General features: G+C 47.3%; 1 protein-coding gene across 2 annotated transcripts in view; it reads left to right on the top strand.

Moving 5' to 3' along the window:
- The window catches only part of spock2 (SPARC (osteonectin), cwcv and kazal like domains proteoglycan 2), a 40,717-nt gene that overhangs the window by 2,279 nt on the left and 17,278 nt on the right, over positions 1-21,160 (top strand). For both annotated transcript variants that reach the window (XM_064318906.1, XM_064318901.1), the window contains exon 2: positions 19,235-19,280. In XM_064318906.1, coding sequence (XP_064174976.1) covers positions 19,235-19,280 — 46 coding nt within the window. The remainder of the gene's footprint in view (positions 1-19,234; positions 19,281-21,160) is intronic.

Below are 21,160 nucleotides of genomic sequence, written 5' to 3'. Positions count from 1 at the left end.
TCCCTGAAAATAATTCATGAATTGGAGTGCTCAGTGCAGCATGGATGGCTGCTATTCCCTGGTCTAATATTCCTGTTAATGGGAACATGACCTATATATACAGTCTAGTCTCCACCTCTTGCAATTTGCCAGTTAACTGAGATTCATAGCCACTGTGAAAAACAGCCTTCATTGGTGTTGAAGGTAGAAGTAGCCAGGAAGTGACGCCTTTCTCTTTGTTTAAGGAGAGTACTTCTTAGAAATATCATTGCACTATCAAAAATAAGGACAATCATTTACACATTGACTTTTAATGCTAACAGTTCTAACCCTCAGAGCAGGATCAAGCAAATAATTCCCAAGATGTGATTGAAGATGTACACTCTGCAGAATCGTTCAGGGAATTAGTCAAATTGCGAGTGGGGAAGGATTAAGTATAAATTAGAACAGCGTTATAAGTGGATAGGCTTTGCAGCTCTACATGGGCAACTTTGATATTCAAACCAGGGCCTTCAGCAGCCTCTGTATTCCTGAGATCAATAGTTATTGATTGGCTCACACCGCCCTCCGCATATAAATGTGTTTTACAGCAGCTGAACATTGAGGAAATACACAGGAGCTCCCTGGCAGAATATATTCTCCCCCTCCACTCTTTTTTTTTTCTAAATCAAAATATTTAAAAGAGAACAAGCGCCGCTCTTTGCTCCCGATGGAGTTGCAGTCCGGTTTTGTTATCGGCTGCGAGATGCGATTGATTTGTTTTTCCATTTCAGAGCTGAGAACGTGAGTCACATACGTGCCACTCTGCTCTGTGCAAGTGTTTTTTTTTTTCCCCGGAAGATGTACCTTATCATGCGGCAGGTAAGGGAGAATGTGCTCCCTCTGCGCCCCTCTGCGTGGCACTGGGACTTGGCACCATGCAGCTTTCCTTTGGGGGCGGGGGGGGCGGACTGAAGCAGGCACACTAGTGCTGATGATGGGGAGTATATGAGAGCACACAGTGTGGGGGGTGGGTGTGGGGGGAGGGCTCTCAGGAGGATGGCAATAAAACAGCGGATAGTAACCGCTTTGATTCCTGGCATCGCCTTGACAACTTTGGTCTCCCTGCGTTTTGGGACTCTCAGCTCATTTTATGCACAGTCTGGTGTCTCCATTTTCCTCTGCACCAAAGTACTTCAGATTGGGAAAGGTGATTACTGACATTTAATTGTAAGCCATTTTCAAATCATGAAGCATATTGATGAAAGTAAATCGATGGGAGTTCTCAGTGCCATACATATATATTTAAGTGTTTTGGCAGTTATGCTTGGGCCAAAAAATTAGACCATTTTAACTTCTGTGGCTTCAAGGAAATGCACTTCAATTGCACTGTTTTTAATCTCTTGAATAAACACATAGGCTAGTGTATGAGATTATAAAATAAACCCCTTGAGATTTCTGAACAAATATCAATTTTATCTCTCGGTAGTTTGGTCTCCTCTGATCGCTTCTAATATATTCAGTGCCAAGGTTTCTGACTAAAATTAAATTTAGGCAAACTATTATTTTAACAGAGCACTGCACAGACTTATTTTATCATTTCATTTAGCCACTTAAGCACATCACAAATGATGTTGGTATATAATGCCATTTTTTATTAGGCAAATCACATTGCACAAGTATTCTTTACTTATTAAAACAAATTTATGAATCTGAAGATGAACAGATTTTTTACTTTTGTACATTCTTGTTAAATTTGCACAGTGAATCTCTCTGTATAATGTTTTTTTTTCCATGTATACTTTATGTTCTAAATCTTTCCTACTGTTGGATTACCTGTGCTGGCACACATTGACTGAGTGTGACTGGCAAAATTTTGACACACCAATATCATTAAGAACCAAAAATTTTATCCCAAGAATTATTCAATGCAACCCCATTATTCAAGAGAGCAGAGTTCCTTGGAAGGTTGGACCTGAGCAAACTGAGGGCACAGTACATGTGTCACGAGATCGCCACCCTATTCACACACAGCGCGCGTACGGGCGGATGAAAAAAGTCTGCATATCCCATCGGGCCGGGTCTTACTCCGCGACGGATCGAAAAGCCGCACTGTTCTCGTATATCTATCATCCTGTCACGAGCCGTCCCCCTGCAGAACCACGTGGTGCGCCCGCACTCTCCCACGAGCAAACCGTCAGCACCGAGCCGAAAACAAATGCAAATTTTCCCCGCAAACTTCCTGCCCGGGTGACATAATAGAGACAGAAGACGTCCTCCTGTCATCCAGCTGCCATCCTATAATTCTCGCTGAAAGTGTTTATCCGCGGCAGCTCGTTATCAGAGAGGGCTCAGGGCTGCAACTGAGGTAACTGGCCAGAAAATTGCGATCTGGCCAAGTGTTTGATGTTATCCGTGGATTTGGAGTGTAAACGAGCCTGAAAATTACATTGTTTCTGTAGTAAGGTGAGAGGGAAAAAATGCATATTTTTAAAGAAAAAAGTATAATGATGTTTTTCTGAATTGGTCATTTAAATTCTGGTGTTGAACGTATGGTATTACACAGCTGGTATGGAAATGTAATTGTTCTTTGATGTGTTTGTTTTGGTACCGAACAGCAGACAGAGTTCCAAAATCAAAGGTACTGTTTTTTATAGACTGGAATTCGAGTTAGCTGAACAGTATCTGTGAGGGGAGTTACTCCTGTGGCCTTAAAAAAAACCTTTTTAGTAATTACCATGGAATATGAAAGTGCATTCTGTTAATGTTGTAAAAAAGAAGTTTAGGGCCTTAAGAAAATTTTAGATGAAAACCTCCCATTCTTTCTTTTCAGTTGCAAAATGAGGAAACAAATCCTGACAAAAATCTGTCACGACTAATGTGTTTTTCCTTGTAAATGCGATAAATATTCATTATCTTGTAATTATAAAGATTAAATAGTTTCTATTAAACACACAACCTGTAGGATCAGACTGATGGATTAGTGTGACATGTTTATAATGACCGATGTACGCCTTGTTCAGAGTGTATTTATAAAAAGGCGCTTTGCCTTGTGCTAAATGCTAGATTGGTTTTTTTAATGACAAATTGAAAGCGAGGTGCTTGTGCCGCAGGAGAAGGGGACAGAACGTCAATGTGAAAAATGGCAGGGAGGGGAAATTTCCTAGGTTGCTTCTCTCCCTCAATTTGGGATGCCCGATTATGGCCTCTCCTATCACGCCAGTCCACCGGCTGAGCTGAGAGAGTCACTGCACCAGAGGGCTGCACAGCTCACTCAGAGAGAACGCATGTGCTTGATGGATGAGTGGAGTCGCAGTTACGAGTGAGGTGGGGATTATCCTGCTGATTGGATCTCTCCCTCCCTGGGCAATGCTATGGCCACTTCGCTGACTGAAAATTTTTTAAAAAGCGTGGCAGTATTAATCTTTAGGGTTGGGTGGTAAAATCCTGTTCATTGTCCAAGTCATTTAAAACCTGTTGTCTTGACGATGGCAGTGTATGGTATAAAGCAAATCATACTGGAATGTGTTTTAGAAGGCGATATAGTTATAGTTGTTATATACAGTAGTTGCTACTATTCTTCTATATGAAGAAAATATAGAAAGGGTATTCTGAAAATTGACATCACATAATAAAAAACACAAATTGTTTTGTAATTTGAATGACATTTTCGCTGTTGATTAAAAAAAAAAAAACATTTTTTTTTTTTTTTAGTTTGAAGTACCACTATACATCCATTCATTTCCAGTGGAGTGGATTAATGAACAGTGATATCTGTAAAGCCAAAGGCATCACAAAGCCCCTGGGTTGTCTGTCCAGCTGAGGCGCTTGTGAAACGATGGGTCTCGTGGTCTGGATCGATCTCAAATGTGCCGGTGCCAACTGCGACCAGCTGCGCCGCAGGGCAGCGCATAATTGCCCGCGCCGTCGCCCGGGGAGGGGTGTCATTTGGCACGGTGTGCCCCGACTTGCCATTTTCTGTTTGCGAGGGATGAAATTTGGACTGTATGTTCACGATCAGTGTTGACTTCATTTTGTGTCAGTTTGCTACCTCTGCGTGGTCTGTATTTGCAGAGGTCTGCGTCTGAAGCAAAAAAATGTCATTTAGAAATGAGACAAAACCATTTTTTAGCACGGCTTGAAATGTTAGCATTGGAAAGAAAAAAGAAAGAGAGATGTTGTTTTTATACATGTAAAAGGCTCACAGGGATATCAATCTGCCTCAGTAATATCTTCTCACTGGCGTTTTTCTCATGCATCCCCATTTTCAGGAATGAAACCTAGCCTCTTACCAGCTACACTATAATGTATTGTGGGTGCACCCAGAAACTGGATCTGAAGTGCAGCTGAAAAAGATACAACATGCTGTGTGTTTGATATCTAACCTCCGAAATGGCCATTTATTTCTCAGGGTCCTTATAAAAAGAACAGCTGAATTAAAATGAATACACTGATGTAACCCTCCAGAAACTCTGAGTGCTTTTTCAGTCCTGCCTCTTCAGAATGCCATTAGATATAGCCTGTCAGCATCCACTGGGGTTCATCCCTATATACTGAGCCAATAGGATGCCTCCTACAAAATGAAAGCCCACTGTCTCTCCACTGATTGGCTAAAAGATGTAGTCTATCCATTAGGGCTGCTGCCTTACAAAAAATTTGAGACGGATATATCAAGTTTACAGCCTTTTTATGACATCGGAACAATGTAAATACTTTTTTTTTTGTTCTCTTGCATGGTTCCAAACCCAGCTGAATTAGGATTTTGTTCTGCTGTAAAAGGACTTGTGTTATGCTTCATTTAACTTTCTTCCATCCCATCTCAGAAAGATATTTGTCTTTATTTATGAACAGTTATTGGCGGAACCTTTGAATTTGTAGTGACCCTGCAGGTTTTTTCTAACATGTACAGATTGGCAATAGCCAAACACCTCCGCTCCTCTCTCTGCCTCTTTCTCTTTCACAAAGAAAATGGCGATTTGCTTTACAGCGCACAGATTTTGCCTTTGATGAGACCCAACCAAGAGCATGCAGTGCCTGGAGTAATGGGCCATTTTCAGCCTGTAATTAATTGATAGCGTCGGAAAGGTAGCGCTCTCATTACTTCCAAAAACCCACTGTGATCACCTCGAGAAAACAGCGTTATCCCCCCCCCCCCCGCACGCAGTCACAAGGACGCCTTATCCCACTCCCGATTCCGTCGTAGTCCCTGTTCAAAAACGAACGAGGCCGCTGGAGCAAAGCCGCCTCCGGTCGACGAACTTCCCCTTCCGCCCACGGCCGCGCGCTGAAAGAGCTCATTAACGAGCGCCGCGATGCCCCTGGTCCGCGCGGGGCTGCTCGACACTGCACCTGGTATGCCGCTGCTGAATTTTTAATGAATAGAAATTGCTACATCCTTCCTTCCCAGCAAAATGGCTTCTCAGTTCCTCGGCCTTTTATCATTAGCTTAAGAGCAGTGTGTGTTTGTGTGTGTGTGTGTGTGTTGTGGGGGTGGGGGGTGGGGGGGGGGGCTTGATGCCTGGGAGAATCTAAATAGCATGTCAGACTGTGTCCCCTTTATCAGTGGGATCTGATGCCGGGTTCTTGTCTTTTTGTTTTGCACGTATGATTGGTAAAAGGACAGCCTGAGGGGCTTGTCGTGACTAATGCCTACATGTACGATTTAAAAAATTTGAATTGAGTTGTCAACAAAAAAACAGCATGATTTAATTAATAATTTATTATACTTCAGGCACTAAATGATAAGGATATAAAAATTTGGCAATGCAGGAACATAGGATCTTTGTACAAGTAAATAAAGGAACACTGTTGGGTCTCTAATGACCCTCCAATACTATGGTGCGGAGCATTTATCAGTCATAAGGCATTTTCGGCACATTCACTCCCACACAAAAATACTCACCGCGTGAGAGAGTACAGATTGCTAAGGGACCACGATCTGCCAGCAGGAATAATTTGATTCATTTTGCCGAAATTCAGGATGCGTCACGCCACACATTTCATTCATTGGAAAGTCAACATTCGGCACACAGTAAACACCGCATTTAGGCCCGAGGTCCAACAGCCACTCGTTTTACTCCGCCGCACCACGGTTGGTTATGTTTCGTCTGCGGCGATTCCCAGGTGAAGGCGGTTCCTCCACACAGATGCTCGTGCCAGCGTCTGTTTCCTCGTGACATACTCGACGAAGAAATGCAAATGATCGTGATGGAGAGATTGCTCCAAAATATAATTGCATTAGCATAATGTCATTTATCACAAGTGATAAACGAGACAGATTATGAAGCATGTTATGCTGTGGTCTGGTGTTCTTTCAGCAAGATGTGTGAAACAGGAATTATCGAGTGCAGGAAGTTGAGTGCTGCTGAAAGATATTCGTATTGTTGTGTCGCTTTTTTGGTGTGAAATATGACAGTAAATGTTTGCATGACTCGTTGAACTTATTAACACCTGTATAATTCCAGACCACATTTATGGTATTGATGGAAATGCTTTCTAATTGATGTTTTTTTTTTTTCACTTCTTGGTGGTCACAACAAAGGCATTTTAAAAAGAAGAGCTCTGCCGATAGCTAAAATTATTGTCTAAATCCAAATAATGAAGTAAACAGAGCCTTATTATGTGTCTACAGAATACATTGGTAAATTAAAATATTTGTAAATGAAGTCTGCTGCTGTTCCCGGCTCTATCTAAATAACCCTGTGACTCTGTTGAAAAATGAATGAGGCTTAATGATGTTTTAGAAGTAAATAGCCAGGCCGCATCCTGTGCTGTGAGGCGCAGTTGAATAAAGCAAGGCTTGTACGAGCATATCTTTCTCAATACACCACACCTTTTTCTCAACATTTTTGCCTACATTCAGAAGGTAAGACTTCCATGTTTGCCAGAGATAGTGCGTGCGGTACCTGCAGCAGTGCCGGAACCTCACCTGTGACCACCTACTGACCTCTGTACAGTAAAACGTCCAGTGTTAAATCAACTCTGAGAGTGTACATGGTCGATCTCTACCGGACTCACATGTGCTCTGTAGGAGTTTAATTAACGCTGGACATTTTGCTGTTCGCTGCCTGCCAGAATAGGGCTGTGTGCAGTGCAGCTGACCTTCCTTTTATCCCCATACTGAGATTTCAGCTCCCTGTCAACATCTGTGCGTGTGGCCAGAGACAGGAAAATGAATTGATATTTAACGGAGGATAATGTCATCTGAGCTAATCGAATAGAACGCTAGGTTCCAATTAATAGCGCGTTAGTTTAAAAAAAAAAAAAAGGCAAAGGGAGTGGAGGAAAAAAACGACAGAAACCAAATGAGCTCTGATTACTATGTACAAGACACTGGCCGGGGTCAGAATAACAATGCAGCCATCTGTGATTTTCTGCGGCGTGCAGCGGCTAATGAGGTTCACCAGGCAAATGAGACGGTGGAAGATTTGTTGTGATTTTGTTGTGGGCACACACGTGCCGAATTTGCGAAAATAAATAAAAATGTCGAAAACGAGCTTCTAATTGGGACGATCGTGCGATTTGGTGGGCTGCGGAGACTCGATCAGATAAGATCTTTTTGCGAGGTGGTGAGAGAGAGAGAGAGAGAGAGAGAGAGGGGGGGATTGAGTGAGAGTGAGGGGTAGAGAGAGAGAGAAATACTGCAGTGATCCTCGGCTACCTTTGCGCAAGCGTAGGTGAGCCTTAATTGAGCGGTGCAAACCGTTTCTCTTACTCTGCAACCGGAGGAAGAGCTTCCCTGCTGAAGAGGGATTTATGTCCTTAGACAACGGGGGGAGTGGAGCATGGCTGCACTGGTTGACGTGGATGTTCCGGCCCCGTGACCGCTGCTGCCCCCACCTCCCTCCCCCTCCTGCCCCGCCCCCCACACACAGCCCTCCCCCACCAGCTGCAGAGGCGGAGCTTAAAGCGCTTCCCGCTGTCCTTCCTTTTTCACAAAAATTGTTCAAAAAATCATCGCGTCGGCCATCGCTGACGTCCCCCTCCCTCTCCCTCAGATCCCTCGTGCGCTTTGTCAGAGCTCGTGCACGTGCCTGTATTTCACGCTAACGCACGACTGCGTTGTGACCAGAGTATCTGGCCAGCGAGCAGCGTTGAAACGCCAGGCTGAATAATTAGCCGATCCGACGTTCCGTTCTCATCCCCTGTGCGTTATTCCACTCTGGAAGCAGTCGATGAGTCGTCTTCGTTCCAGGTGATGAAGATGAGTCTGTTCTGCACAGCGGTCCTCGGAGATGAGCGATGAACTGGCTCCGTCTCCATGACGGCAGCGGTACGGCGGTCGTAGGCGCGAGCGCATCGACGGGGCTCGAACCTGACGAGCAAACAGCCCTTTCTGCAGGCGGCAATTAGGAGGCCTTTGTGTCGTCTAATGTGGAAACTACAGATCCCTGCTTCCCCTGTGACAGACCCGGGCTCACTGTAAACACTGGGGTTTTTACAATGGAAGTTGAGGTTGGCTGAAGATGCAAGAGTTTGAGCTAAATCTGTTTGTATGAAAAAGAAATGTGAAAGACACGCCTTGACCACCCACTCCCCCTCCTACCCACTCACACACACGCGCACACACACACACACACACCACCCACTCACACACACACACACACACTCACACACACTCACATACGCGCACACACACACACACACACACACACACCCACACACACGCACACGCACACACACACACACACACACACACACACAGTCTGCAGTCTCTCTGGTGGTGACAGAGTGATTGTTTTTCTCTTGCTCCTGCTGGGTTAATGGACTTGGTCTTCAGGGTCATGTTGCACTGGCGTGTTCCCACTGTTCTCCTCTCCTCACCAGCAGTGCTGGCAGCACAGGCAGTCCCCATCCATGTACTGTACAGTGCTGAAAGCATGTTGCCAATGGAAACTAACCTGGCACAATGCATTTACTGCGTCACAAGCACCCCCCTCCACCACACACACGCTCACACGCACACTCGCACACTCGCACAGACACACAGGTTTTTTGTCTATCACTGGAGGTGAACCAGGCCCTCCAAACCGAACAGGACAGCTGTGGCCGCATGACCGGGTCTGTGTGAAATGGGGACTGGGGAGGAGCGCGTTCGGGTGTCCCAGTCCCAGCCTAGCGTTGACGTAGCATCGCCCGAAAGCCGTAGCCCGAGGGCTGGGCTGCTTTCTGATGCGGGATGCATCCCCGGGGGGGCTCTTGCGGCTGTTATCTGTTAATGATTTCATCTGCTCACAGCACCTGGCCCCCTTACTGCACCTAAACCCCCTGTCACAAACCCCCCCACAACCCCCCCCCCCCCTTCCTTTTCCCTGGCTCAATGGTGCTGCTGCTCTTTGATATTGCTGGAATGCAGAGCAGCATTCACAGGCATGATTAATAAAAGGAGTCTTTCTGCTGGAAGCCACGAATGTCCTCTGCGCGGTTTAAAATGGCGGGAACGGGCGCAGCGAGCGGCCCGCGGTCTGTCGAACTCCCCCGGGGACGGGGACGCCCCACCTTGGGCCGACCTCCTCCGTTATCATCGCCGCCGCCCGGGACTCCGCCCTGCCGCCATTGGCCCGTTTCGCACGGCACCGCCCAGCCCCCCGGCTACACCAGCGGTGCAGCAAACAGCTTCTCTCCCGTGCCAGGGCGGCGTAATGGGCATACTGAAGAGTCATTTTGAGATGACCCTAATCAGGAAAATCGTACAGCAGGAATGGGCAACAGAGCAGAATCGCTAATGGGGTTTTTCTTCCCTCTCAGCTGAGGGAGTGCATCTGAATCTCGTTTTCTGTTGATGTGCCCCACCTCCCCACCCCAAACAGCCAAACGGAGCGGCCTGATCGCGGCTCGACATGAGAGTATCCGCGAGCCACGATGGAATTTCGCGGTGAACAAAACGCCGGATCAACAGTGCCAAGAGCCGCGGCGAAGCAATTTGTGTTCCTTCCCCAAACGGATAGGAGTGAAATTAAATTCTGTACGACCGCATGCAGAACTGAATCCCTGTGATTAACTCCCCTGAATCTGTCTGCCGCCGCGAACAGTGATTAGCTCTGCCCACTCTCACGCGCATTTTGTTCCCTGACTGCACGGGTGGTTCTGTGCACCGCAGGACGGTAACCTTGATGCGCTGCAAAATAAGACCTACGTTGTGATCGTGGTCGGCCATCTAATAAAGATGCGCATATAAAGATGCGTTGAAAATGCACCGTGTCTGTTATGCTGGCTTGGTTGCACAGAGATGGGAAATGGAATGTTTGTTTGCGGAATGTCTGCACGTCAGCGTTCCTGTTCTTTCCCCCGTAGCTGCCGCCTCTTGTTTCTCTCAGATTGTGATTATTGTGTTTATCGTGTACCTACTGAATGTTACTTCACACACTACACCGAAAGGTCAGGTGTAATGATGTGGAGCAGGTAGATCAGAGGGAACCGTGAGCTGTAGCTCGCTGTCTTTCAGAAGGTCCGCCTGACAGATAGTTTACATCTAAGAACAGATTGTGCCTTGTACCTCAGGGAAAGGAAAATGCGATTTGACACTGTGCTGTCTGAGCGAGAACTACATAAATACATTATGATCAGGTGAGTTAAGCACAATTCACTGATTATGCCCTTTGATATCTCGCTAATAAATTAAATCACAAAAATAGCAGTTGGTGTTGTTGGGTGGGGTGTCCTATTAAACCTAAGGCAGTGACTTGCCCCATGGACTGTAATTGGGATCCTGACCATGCCAGTGCCACCTACGGTCTGTTAGCCCCACCTCATTGGCCGGTTTTCCTCTGGCTCATCACACAAGAGCAGCTCCTCCTGCCAATCGAGAGCCTGCAGTCTGCCTACATCAGCTGCGCATGATGCGCAGTCGTCCAGCGCTGCGACTGCGCCGCTAAACGGCAGTGAGAAGAGAGCTGCCACGGGGCTGATGGGATATTTTGGGGCGAGGCGAATGCTCACGCGCTCACTCTGTTATAAAGGGGCTGTGGTAGAGATGGGATTGGCCCACAGATACAGTATACTCAGGTCATTTCGGATGACAAAAAAAATAGGGGGATAAAGTTTCATTGAAAAAAGAGAAGACAGAAGATGCCGGTAGCTAACCGCATCGATGCAGTGCTCCGCCTGACCTTCAGGTCACTGAGACCTGCGATGACATCACAGAACTGTGACACAGAAAGGGATGTTTACCAGTATCTGCAGTCCCTTTGACACGGAAATTTCCATCGCCATCGCATTTCTCTGACAACTTTCTGAATCTTTATTATTGTGACCAGCAGTTCCCTACAGGCATTGACTGCTATTAGTGACTCATTTTATTTGCAGTTCTTTTTAAACAGAGCTTATGGTGCATTCATTGACAAAAAGCAATTATAGGCTGTCCATTCTATGCACGGATGCTCAGGGTGTATGTGTCTATGTGTTGTATTGTAAAGCCGGAGTCAAGGTGGAATTCAGTGATTGCTGTTTGTGTAAATGGATGAAAGCACAGCGCTTTGGCGTGGGGCTGTGATTGACAGTTACCTTTGAAGCAGCTCGATGTGAAGCATCAGCCATTCTGTGAGATGCCAGCGGAGGGTCTGACGGACTGCAGTCCGGCCTTTCTGAAGAGAACGCTCCCGCTGCAGGCCGGTGTGTGGTCGGCCTCTGATTGGTTTACTCACAGCGTGCATCAGCAGACATGCCGGGCTGAAGAGGTGTATGAAGACGTTGGGTGGGCGAGGGGTGGAAGCTGAGCCTGGGGGTGGGGGGGGGCAGACTCCGCCCCCTGCTTCTCTCGAGGTCTCTCGACCTCACCGGGGTGGAGCGCCGAGTGTTCTTTTTTTTTTTTTGGAGAAGCGAAACCCTGCCCCCTTTCTCCCGGTCCACCCGGCCAAGCCGCGAGTTCTGTCAGAACGACCACATCGAGCGTCGGTTCGTCTGGTTCCTTCCCGGCCTTGCCCTTGCCTCCCAATCCCCCCTCCACCTCCCATGCCCCCCGTTCCTCCACGTCGAGAGGCGCTCCGTCTGCGCAGTCGAAGAGGAGAGCGGCGTGCGGCGCTTTCGATGCCGTCGCTGAGCTGGTAATTAGAAAAGCCCGGTCGGAGGAGACCCTGCTCAAAGCACAGCGCTCTGGGAGTCACACCTGTAGTGCAACGTCTTGCAGCGTGAGAAGCCAAAATAAAAATAAGGTGTACTGGAACATTCTGGATGTTCGCTGGAAGTCGCGATGGAAACTGGTCTGTGTGTCAGCGTCATCGCAAGGGACGTGCCCGTAGTAGTCTGCAGTGTTTATTCTCCTGAACAAGAGAAAAGGGAACCGAATGGGTAGCACTGTTCTTCAGAAACCGTCATCCCTCTCCTGCATTGATCACTCAGGGAAAACAGGCAGTGAGAGGCAAGGTGGGAAATTCGACAGGCTAAAGAAATGAAGGCTGTCCAAAGCCCTAAGAACCATATTGCACCTTACTGATTGCTATGAAGCGAAATGGGATAGGCGAGAAACCTGTATTTTTGTTTAAAAATAAGGAATGCTGTCCAGTGGCTGTTATCCGTTGAAAGGCCCATGATACAGAATGAGCTGGTATCGCTCTGAACAGATGGAAAGGGAACAATCCATTTCTGTAAGTACTTGCAGTCAGTGCAGTTTGCAATAATGCTTTTCAACAATCCAGTCTTCGAAAGGTCAGAGGGGATTGCTTAATGTGCTGCTACTCTCCTCCTTGTGTTCAATTGCCCATGACCACTGGTTGTTTGTTCTGTGTCCGTTTGATTGGAGTGCCTATACGTGCGTTCCTAGTGCATGCGAACAATTAAAGGTATTCGTGCCTGTCTCCTTTCTGTGTGTTCTGCGCCTTTGTGCCGTCTGTCAAGCAATGCATGCCTCCGCCATTTACGTTCGGTTCGAAAGCGCTGTCAATCTGAATGGAAGTGGCCTGCGTTCACGGCGGTATCATTCCGGAATCGCCGGGCCAGTTTGCGCTACATCGGGTGGAGAATAGGACACGACAGAGAAAAAAACCGGTGTCACATTTGAAGAGGTTCGGAAAGAAAAAAGAAAGCAAGGAGTCTTCTGCTGCGAAGGACATTGTTGTTGCGCAGAATATAGCCCTCCGCAGTGTATTACCGACACCGAGCCCCCCGGGGCAAAACAAGCCTGCAGATTTCAGCTCAGATGATCACTTTAATTAAACACTGTCGACTGCCTGGTCTGCTATTCCCACTGGCCTTCTTTAAATGGATATGCTCGCCGAAAGAGAGTCTTCGACAGGGAACGCTGTTAGTCATTTTCACTGATTGACACGCTTGCTACCGTGTGCTTCTGCTGTCTGAACACTTACCACTAGTGAATTTTTGGGTGTGCGCCAACAGATATCGGTCTGTTTGACACCCCCCTGTGTATCGTGAATTAGTGGTGCCTCTCTGTTGATGTGTCTTAGATCTGAAATTTTGGAGAAACTGGAAGGAGATGGCTCCTGTCCCTCAGACCCGAGAGTGGTGTGTCACAGAGCCACAAAACGGATCAGGAGAAAAGATGTCTAATAATAAGAGGAAGTACACCTGCAAAAATTATCCGGCGTGAGCGGCGCGGGTAAATCTGCAACGGCATTAGCTCCTTGGCAACCACCAAAGGGCATCATGGGAAATATGCCATTGCTTCCAATTATATCCGACTCCAGGCAGGAGACTGAATGCGCCGCAGCAGGCGACTCGTGCCCCTGGGTATTGAGGGCTTGAATGTTGTAAACATTATCGCTGTGTCCAGACTGCAGCAGGACAATGCGAATTTGGGGAGATAATGTCTGTTTAGAATGGGGCTAAACCTTAGGGACAGGGGCAGGGCAGGGCATCCCAAATATCCCAAGCTCATGAAGAGCTGTGGTGCACGCTGTGTAAATGTAACAAGTGCAGTGTGTAATTCGACTGGTATGAATGCGTATTGAATGTTGCTTTTTGGCAACAACTGAGTTAGGGATCTCAGCCCTTTGGGTAGGGTTATCGGATTTAGAATTAGTCAAAACCAGATAACATGCACAGCTGGCACAGCTGGTTCACGTAATCGTGAATGACGAGGGGGGGGGGCTGTCATAACCTTTGGCTGGCCCAGGGTGGGCCCTGTGGTGGACTGGCGTTTGGGGGGGTGACTATTGGAATGGATTATGGACTGGGGGGTGGTTCAGATGCACATACGTTACAAACTAAGGGTAAATCCTTTCAAACAACTGCTCAGACCGGACAGTATATTGTCCGGTCTGGACCACAAACAGGACGTGTACAGATAATTTGGAAAATGGACATTCCGGTTGAAAACGCTACCTGCGGGTTGAGGCCTGTGGTATGGGCTGTGGCGCGATTTACTGCAAACTCCTCGGCAGCTATAAGCTTGTGGGCGGAGCGAAACTCCACCTCCGCGAAAGCTGCGTCCAGCAGGGGGCGCAAATCACGGTGGCGGCGATGCGCTCACAAAGTCCCTGTCGCAGGAATGACTCTTTCTGCACGCCTCCCGAAAGGCTGACGCGGCTTCCTCAGGGCCCCGGCGTGTCTGATTGGCTCTCTCTCATTACGGAAACGCTCGTGAGCGTGGGCTCATCGATCAGCCGGCGTTTATCCAATCTCTCAGGGAGAAAAAAAAGGAACGCTCCGCAGGGAGAGGTGCAGAAATTAAGCAGCGTGATGTGCCAAGTGCGAACTGGAGGACAGATTTCATTTAGCATAAGGCGTAAGGTGTCACCGGTTATATCGCGAAACACTTTGCTTTCCACGAGTGATTAATTTCTTTTTTTTTCTCCGTTGCAAAGGACAAAAAATTCATTTCTTCATTGCTCTTTATCTGAAGTCCATTACAGTTTGTTCCAGATGAAGACGTTGTGTATGGGTGGAACAGTTTCTAATAACCTGACCAAACAGACAGCTAATAGACAATGAAACGCATGTAGGTAAGGGCACATTACAAAAAAATGTCCTACATATTTGTTTCTTGATTTAAATTAAGACTAGTTGTTATCATTTAGTGGAAGCAAACTGGAGTTTTTGATTGAGTGTCCTTACATTGTGGCCCACTGCTACTCATACGAGCTCATGTGAGATACAGAAGCTTAGCTGTGGGCATGTTTGAGCCGTGGCGTATGATGGATCGTTGCGGTGAGGGGATGAAGATTTCACGGCTGCATTTCTGTGTCGTTGCGGGTTTTTCCCCCTGGCTGGGGCTGTCCATGCTTCGGTGCGATCACGCTCCGCGCATTCGAGCCAAGATGGCCGCCGCCCGCAAGACGGTCACCCTCTGCAGTGTGACAGAACCCAGCCCGGCGGCCGTTAGTGGGTGGCCCGTGGGAGTTCCGCGGCTTGCCCAATCAGCGACGGCTTCGAGGGTCGCTTTCACGCGGCTAATTGGCAGAACGTGGCCCGTGACCGCGGCGAAGGCCGGGGCGGTTCGGGGGGGCTAATCGCGCGGACATGTTGTTCTGCGCTGAGCAGACCGAAACATATTGTGTCAGGTGCGGTCGGCGATGTCCCGGGGCCCTCCGCTGAATGCGTTAGCAGAAGGTTCCGGGGCAGCCTGCCCGCTCCTGTTCATCCCGCTGTCCCTGGCGGGCACCGCGGTCAGTGCTGACCTAAGTTTTGCAACTTGCCGTGCAGCGCATCATTAGCGGAGTGGGTACACAAACAACACGTCTACCTGAATGAAAGGCAGTTGACCTTCTGTTTTTTGGCCCCTCTCGCCTGCGGGGCACTGGAGACGGAGATGTCGGAGGAGGGCGCGGTATTTCCGTCAGTTACCGTCCGGGACAGGTAGTCGGAGGCGTGAGACGCGCGGGCTCCGGATCGGGGGGGGGGGCGGCTCGGCCCGGGCTCCCTGCCAAACCCTGTCAGGCTAAAACCTGGAGTGGCCCCTGGAGGACAGACACCGCATCTGGGGTCCTGCTGATAGTCAGGCTCCATTAGGCAGAGATCTGTAGGACACACCGGCTGCGTTAGAGCTCTCCACGCAAAAAAGGCGGGAAAAGGTGGGCTCTCCGATATGAATCCCGCTGCTCGAGGGATCCTGCAAGCGTGACCTCTGAACCCCTCGCCCGCTTCTTCCTTCCCCAGTTTCCTACTGCGACTGTAGATTACACCATTGACCCTATTGCTCCTTCCGATGATGTAATCAAAAGCGCCCATGCCGAATACACATTTAACAGTGTGCATATGACACAATAGTGTTTATGATGAAGAGGTCACAATTTGCACCTTGTAGAATTTCATTTGATCGAAATATTGTTAACTTTCCCCGTTTCGATGGCTGGAACCTAGAGCGAAGCTATTTTTTGTCACTCGGCTATATGGGAACAAACACATTTTAATTTGTTTTTGTTCCTTACCATGCCTGATGGAAGGTGGTAAAAAGAGAGGAGACAGGCTGTCTCCATAGACCTTAAAAATAGCTAAATGACAATGGAACGGGGTAATAGAAGACATTTCCGTGGAAACATAGCCATTAATCAGAGGTGCTGTACTGTACTGGCTGTTATAATTTTGGAACACACAGAACAACCTGCAGTTATGTGCGTTTAATAACAGGGATCTGTACAGCCTCTACCAAAAAAGATTGATTGCTTTGCTCATTTTTGTAATGACGGGTCCGTAATACTCAGGAGTCAGGATGTATTCGGTACTTATTGTTATTATTATGTGGATTAATGCAGAATCAGCTACTCGGACCAGGGTACTGTGGTGTGCAGAGGCTGCAGTGCTGTGCATTTACTGCTAATGCGGCACTCCAGGCCAGCCCAGCTGGACAAGGTTATTCTCCATTAGGAGCCGTGCGCCGCTCGCCCAAAACAGAATGGAGGGAGCTCGCCTTCTGACAGGTACGGCGCACGGCATTACTCATCCAGAATCAAAAGGGGGACCATTCACCATGGGCCATTTACCACGCGAGGAGCACTGGCATCGCGCAACGCCGATGTAAGGGCGGGCCAAATTATACTGCCGACCAAGAGAACATTTCCTTCCGTGGAATGGCCTCCGATGTGAAATCCCAAGGCTTCGGTTATGATCAATACTTATTTCAGGTGTCACACTTTACAACCTTCCTGCGCCCTTTTTTTTGGCGCGCCCTGTATATGCCGTAAATTTTTATGGTGATATATTTTACATTGGGCAACAGCAAAGCTAAATGGACTGATATTCATTTCTGAGGGGGACTTCACATTTACTAGCACGAGGCAAAGAAATACGTCAAAGGGAGGTATATTTCTTCCGAGTTTACTAGGCAGTTAAACTGCGAAACAAATATGGGACCTCGGAAGTATATACGCGTCTGACTCTCATACGCATTCGAAGAGAAGTGTTCTTTTATGAATGCTCATGACAAAAATGTTTATGCGTCGCTAGCATATTTGTTTATTTGGTAAGAGCAGAATCCTTCTTCTTAATTCTTGCTGCAATGGTATTTGTAATATGCCACGTGCGCGTGGAGCTTGTTCTTGCATGGGCGCAGCCGCGTGGCACGTTTGTGTCGTAAAATGATTATTGAGCGAATAAAATGGTAATTACTGTAATTTTGTGATTATTTGTTCATGCGACTCCTTACCAATGCTTGTGAGGCTTCCATTGGGCTGTTTGAGCACACGTGTGGCAATCAGCTACTGTCTGCAGAAGACAGTGCTTGGAGGACATGCATAATCACGGCCCTTTGGGGTGGAGGGGAGGGGTCCTATGGACAGGACCCACACCAGCTCACAGAACCGGTGGCTCATCATCCTTTGTTAATAGAGCCTCATAATCTGCTCTGGAATTCTCCTGCGTTTTCTCCAGGGGGGATGCCAGAGCAGGCTTATATTTGTAATCAGCACGCATCAAAAAGATGACAGTTTAACTGCTGCCAGGCTGGCTGTAAAACAAAAGACTCGCCCTTGGTTTGTGCGCTGCATGAAAAGCAGGGAATTTCTATTGTGAAGGGAGTCAAGTGTTTTTTTCCCCTAACTGTCTCTCTCTCTCTTCTCCCTCTCTTTTTTCTCTCGCTTCTCAATACCCCAGGAAGTGGAGGTTAGTAACAGTTTCTAATCCTGTGCTGTGTCTGTGTCACTCTCCCCCGATATCTCTTTTAACCTGAGGTGTGGGAAGATCTCCAAGACTCTCCAGACTGCAGATGTTACCTGCCCAGTTCAATCAGAGCAGTTAATGTCTCCATTAGGTCGCAAAAAAAAAAAAAAAAAACGGCGCATTGGATTCTAGGGGTGACACTTGAATCAAAAGCCGCTCTGACATTATTCTCAGAGTCCGTATGTACATAGTTCTCAAGCAATTCTGAGGATTACTAGTGGAATTTACACACGTTTGGTAAGGGTCACGGTTTCTAAACTTAAGCCCCTATGAAATCAGATTGACTGGGAGTTAATCGTTCAGATTAAGCACATCTTCGCAGTCGCACGCGAGAGATAAGACAGAGATCAGACGCTAAGGTGCTAGTCACCTGGGTCCGTCTGAAAAAAGGCCTTCTGCGTGCAGCCGTTCTCGGTTTCCATGGCTATGCACGGAAACAGGACCCAGGTATTTTCTGAAATTCTGCAGCGGCGTGTGATGCGTGTAGCAATTCTGCACCGCATATCGCTGGGGACGAAATCGAAAAAAGCCGAAGTTGGATTTCAGTGAAGCGTGCCGAATTCCCTGGGAACGGCAGACGCCCTCTGCGAGGGAGAATTACTGCTCAAAGAAAGACGTTTCTGCTCGAGACGCCACGGCCGCCGTCGGCTGCAGAAATCCCGAGGCCCGTGGACTGTCTGGTCCGAGCTGATTGGCGATCGCAACATCTGTTGTGAGATTTCTGGTGCCAAGCGCTCGCGCCACGCAACCGGTGTTTCGCGTAGTCTGTGTCCTCCGTAAATACTGCTCGCTTCTTGGAATATTTCCCTGGTCCTCCTGAACGTCTTCCAAAATGACTTGCAGGTGTGAATTTGTTTTTAGAAGTGTGTATCTGGTTTTGTTTCCTTTGTTGTCACAGTAATATTTTGATGCCAAGCCCTGTCCATGTGATTCTGAAGTCCCGTTGTCCACCCACTAACTGTATTTGCATGGAATACTATTTTAAAGAATTTTCCATTCTAAAACATTACTGTGCAAAGGCAAAATATACAGCTTGCATAAAAAGGCATGGAAAAATGACATCATAAATATTTTTAATTGCATGGGATTGTGTTGCATGATTGCATTGTGGTGTAACATTATTGTTGATGGGACCGATGTGCTATTCCTCTTTTCTTAAGTCTCTGCAAATGCACTGTAAACTGAACTTTAAGGGAACATTAACATTTAAACATTTCACCTTGCTTCTCAGGACGATTACATCCGAACATTGGAAGAAAACCCAGGCTCTGATGAAAGTAAGTAAGATCTGGAGGTTATCGTTGCTCAGCATACAATACACTTTGTTGAGGAAATTAGCTGTTGGGGTAGAAATGCAGCATATGTGCTATTGAAGAGATTGTAATTGAACGGAAGAAAGTATGCTGTGCTATCTAATCTGTTATCTTCTGATACCCTTTTCAAAAACATTTCAGGTTCTGCTAGATTGCCAAAACCATACTTAGAGTATCTATCTGTTCCATCAGTTTTAATGATGTATTGGTTTGGTTCACAGGCTTATCAGTTGTTGTATGTTAAAATGTTGCTGCTGGACATCAGATGGGGCCTGGGTTGTTTCTCTGCGAGTTCAATGAAGGTCAGGAAATTGTTTACTCCTTCCACGGAAATCGCTTGTTAATCAGAAGATGAAACAGTTCAGATTTGGAAGGCAGGAGCACATTCTGAGACACTCTATAAAACTTTATTTTCATAAAGGTCTGGCCTATGCTGTTTGTCCTCAATCACCTTTGCTGTCATTTGCATTCACGAGTAAAACACACTCTCCGCACTTTCTATTAATGGCTGTAAGAGGGCGGATAAGCTTTTAAAGTGATGTAGGTCATCTTTCTCTCATCTTTCTAATGAAGAGCCCTTTCTTTGGATGCTCACCAATGTGGCTGCTGACTAAGTGACTTCGTTCTTCGCACATATGCAAATGGGATTAATAACGAAAACTATGTTCCATTTATTTCTAAGCGTTAGCTTCGTGTAATTGCGGAAGCATTGGATGAGGTCATGGGCTTTAAAAGCTGCCCCTAGATGCGCAAATCTTGTTGGATAAAATGTCATTTTTGGAATTTGGGCAAAAATAAAGTCTTTGGATTGGAGGAGTCCATTAGCAAGAGACATACATTAATGCGTGCGTAATTACTACACTGACTGGATTCCAGTAAAAGCCCTAGCGCTTGATTTAGCGCCACGTAGCCCGGGCTGTATTTCTACTGAACGCGAATCCGCTACGTGTCCTGGCTCTAACCCAACAGGACATACGCAGAGGCTGTGAACCGGGTCGCTAGGATTTCCTGCTTAAAATTTTACCCCTCGTTTCTTTGTGTGTTCCGTTTCCCTGCATATCTTTACATGTAAATCTTTACAGGAATATTCCTGCTTTTTGGATTTAAGCAGCTGCATTATCAAATCATCAAGTATATAATTCATAAATCTTTTCAAGATTTAACCCACAGGCTTTAACTGCAGTGAATGCATATATGCACATGAGCTTTAGTTGTTATCTATTCTTGGAGGTTTTGAAAAATACTCTTGAGTGCACATATGGACTAGCGGTGGCATTTACTGTAAACCATCGTTGCTGTAGGACTGCACAGTTGGTTGTTGAATACCACAAGCTGTACTGTCAACATGTCATCTGTACACAATGCTTCTGTGCCACATGGTGGTGTCAACACTTGGTTATAATATGCCAGAGACAGTATGTAAGACTACGCCGGAAAGCAAGCATTTGTATATTCCTAATATTTCAAATGTGAATGAAATGGGGGTTCAACTGGGAGGGGTTCCTAGCCTGCGATTGGCTCGACTGACCACTTAATGGGCGGAGCCGTCCATCGCTGATCGATCGATCGATACTCGCTTTGATTTATTTAGCGAGCTGCTGGCAGCCCGCCCCTTCGCGTGGCCGGCGGAGCCTCGATCGCCCTGCTGCCGGGTCCAGCCGGTGAGGGGCGGTCATGGGAGTTGTCGAGCTCAACCCCGCCCGCTCCGGCGCATTTTAAAGCGGGGGGGCGGGGGGGCGGGGAAGGAAGACTGGTGCTTCCAGCAGCGGCCCTCTTATCCTCTCGTCTGCCCAGTTTACATTGGGAATACTTAATGTTCCTCCGAAACGCCTTCGCTTATGGGT

Source organism: Anguilla rostrata, chromosome 2 (assembly GCF_018555375.3).
Source record: "Anguilla rostrata isolate EN2019 chromosome 2, ASM1855537v3, whole genome shotgun sequence".
NCBI classification, from domain to species: Eukaryota; Metazoa; Chordata; class Actinopteri; order Anguilliformes; family Anguillidae; genus Anguilla; species Anguilla rostrata.
Note: the sequence above shows the minus strand (reverse complement) of the source record. Positions and strands in the feature narration are given on the sequence as shown.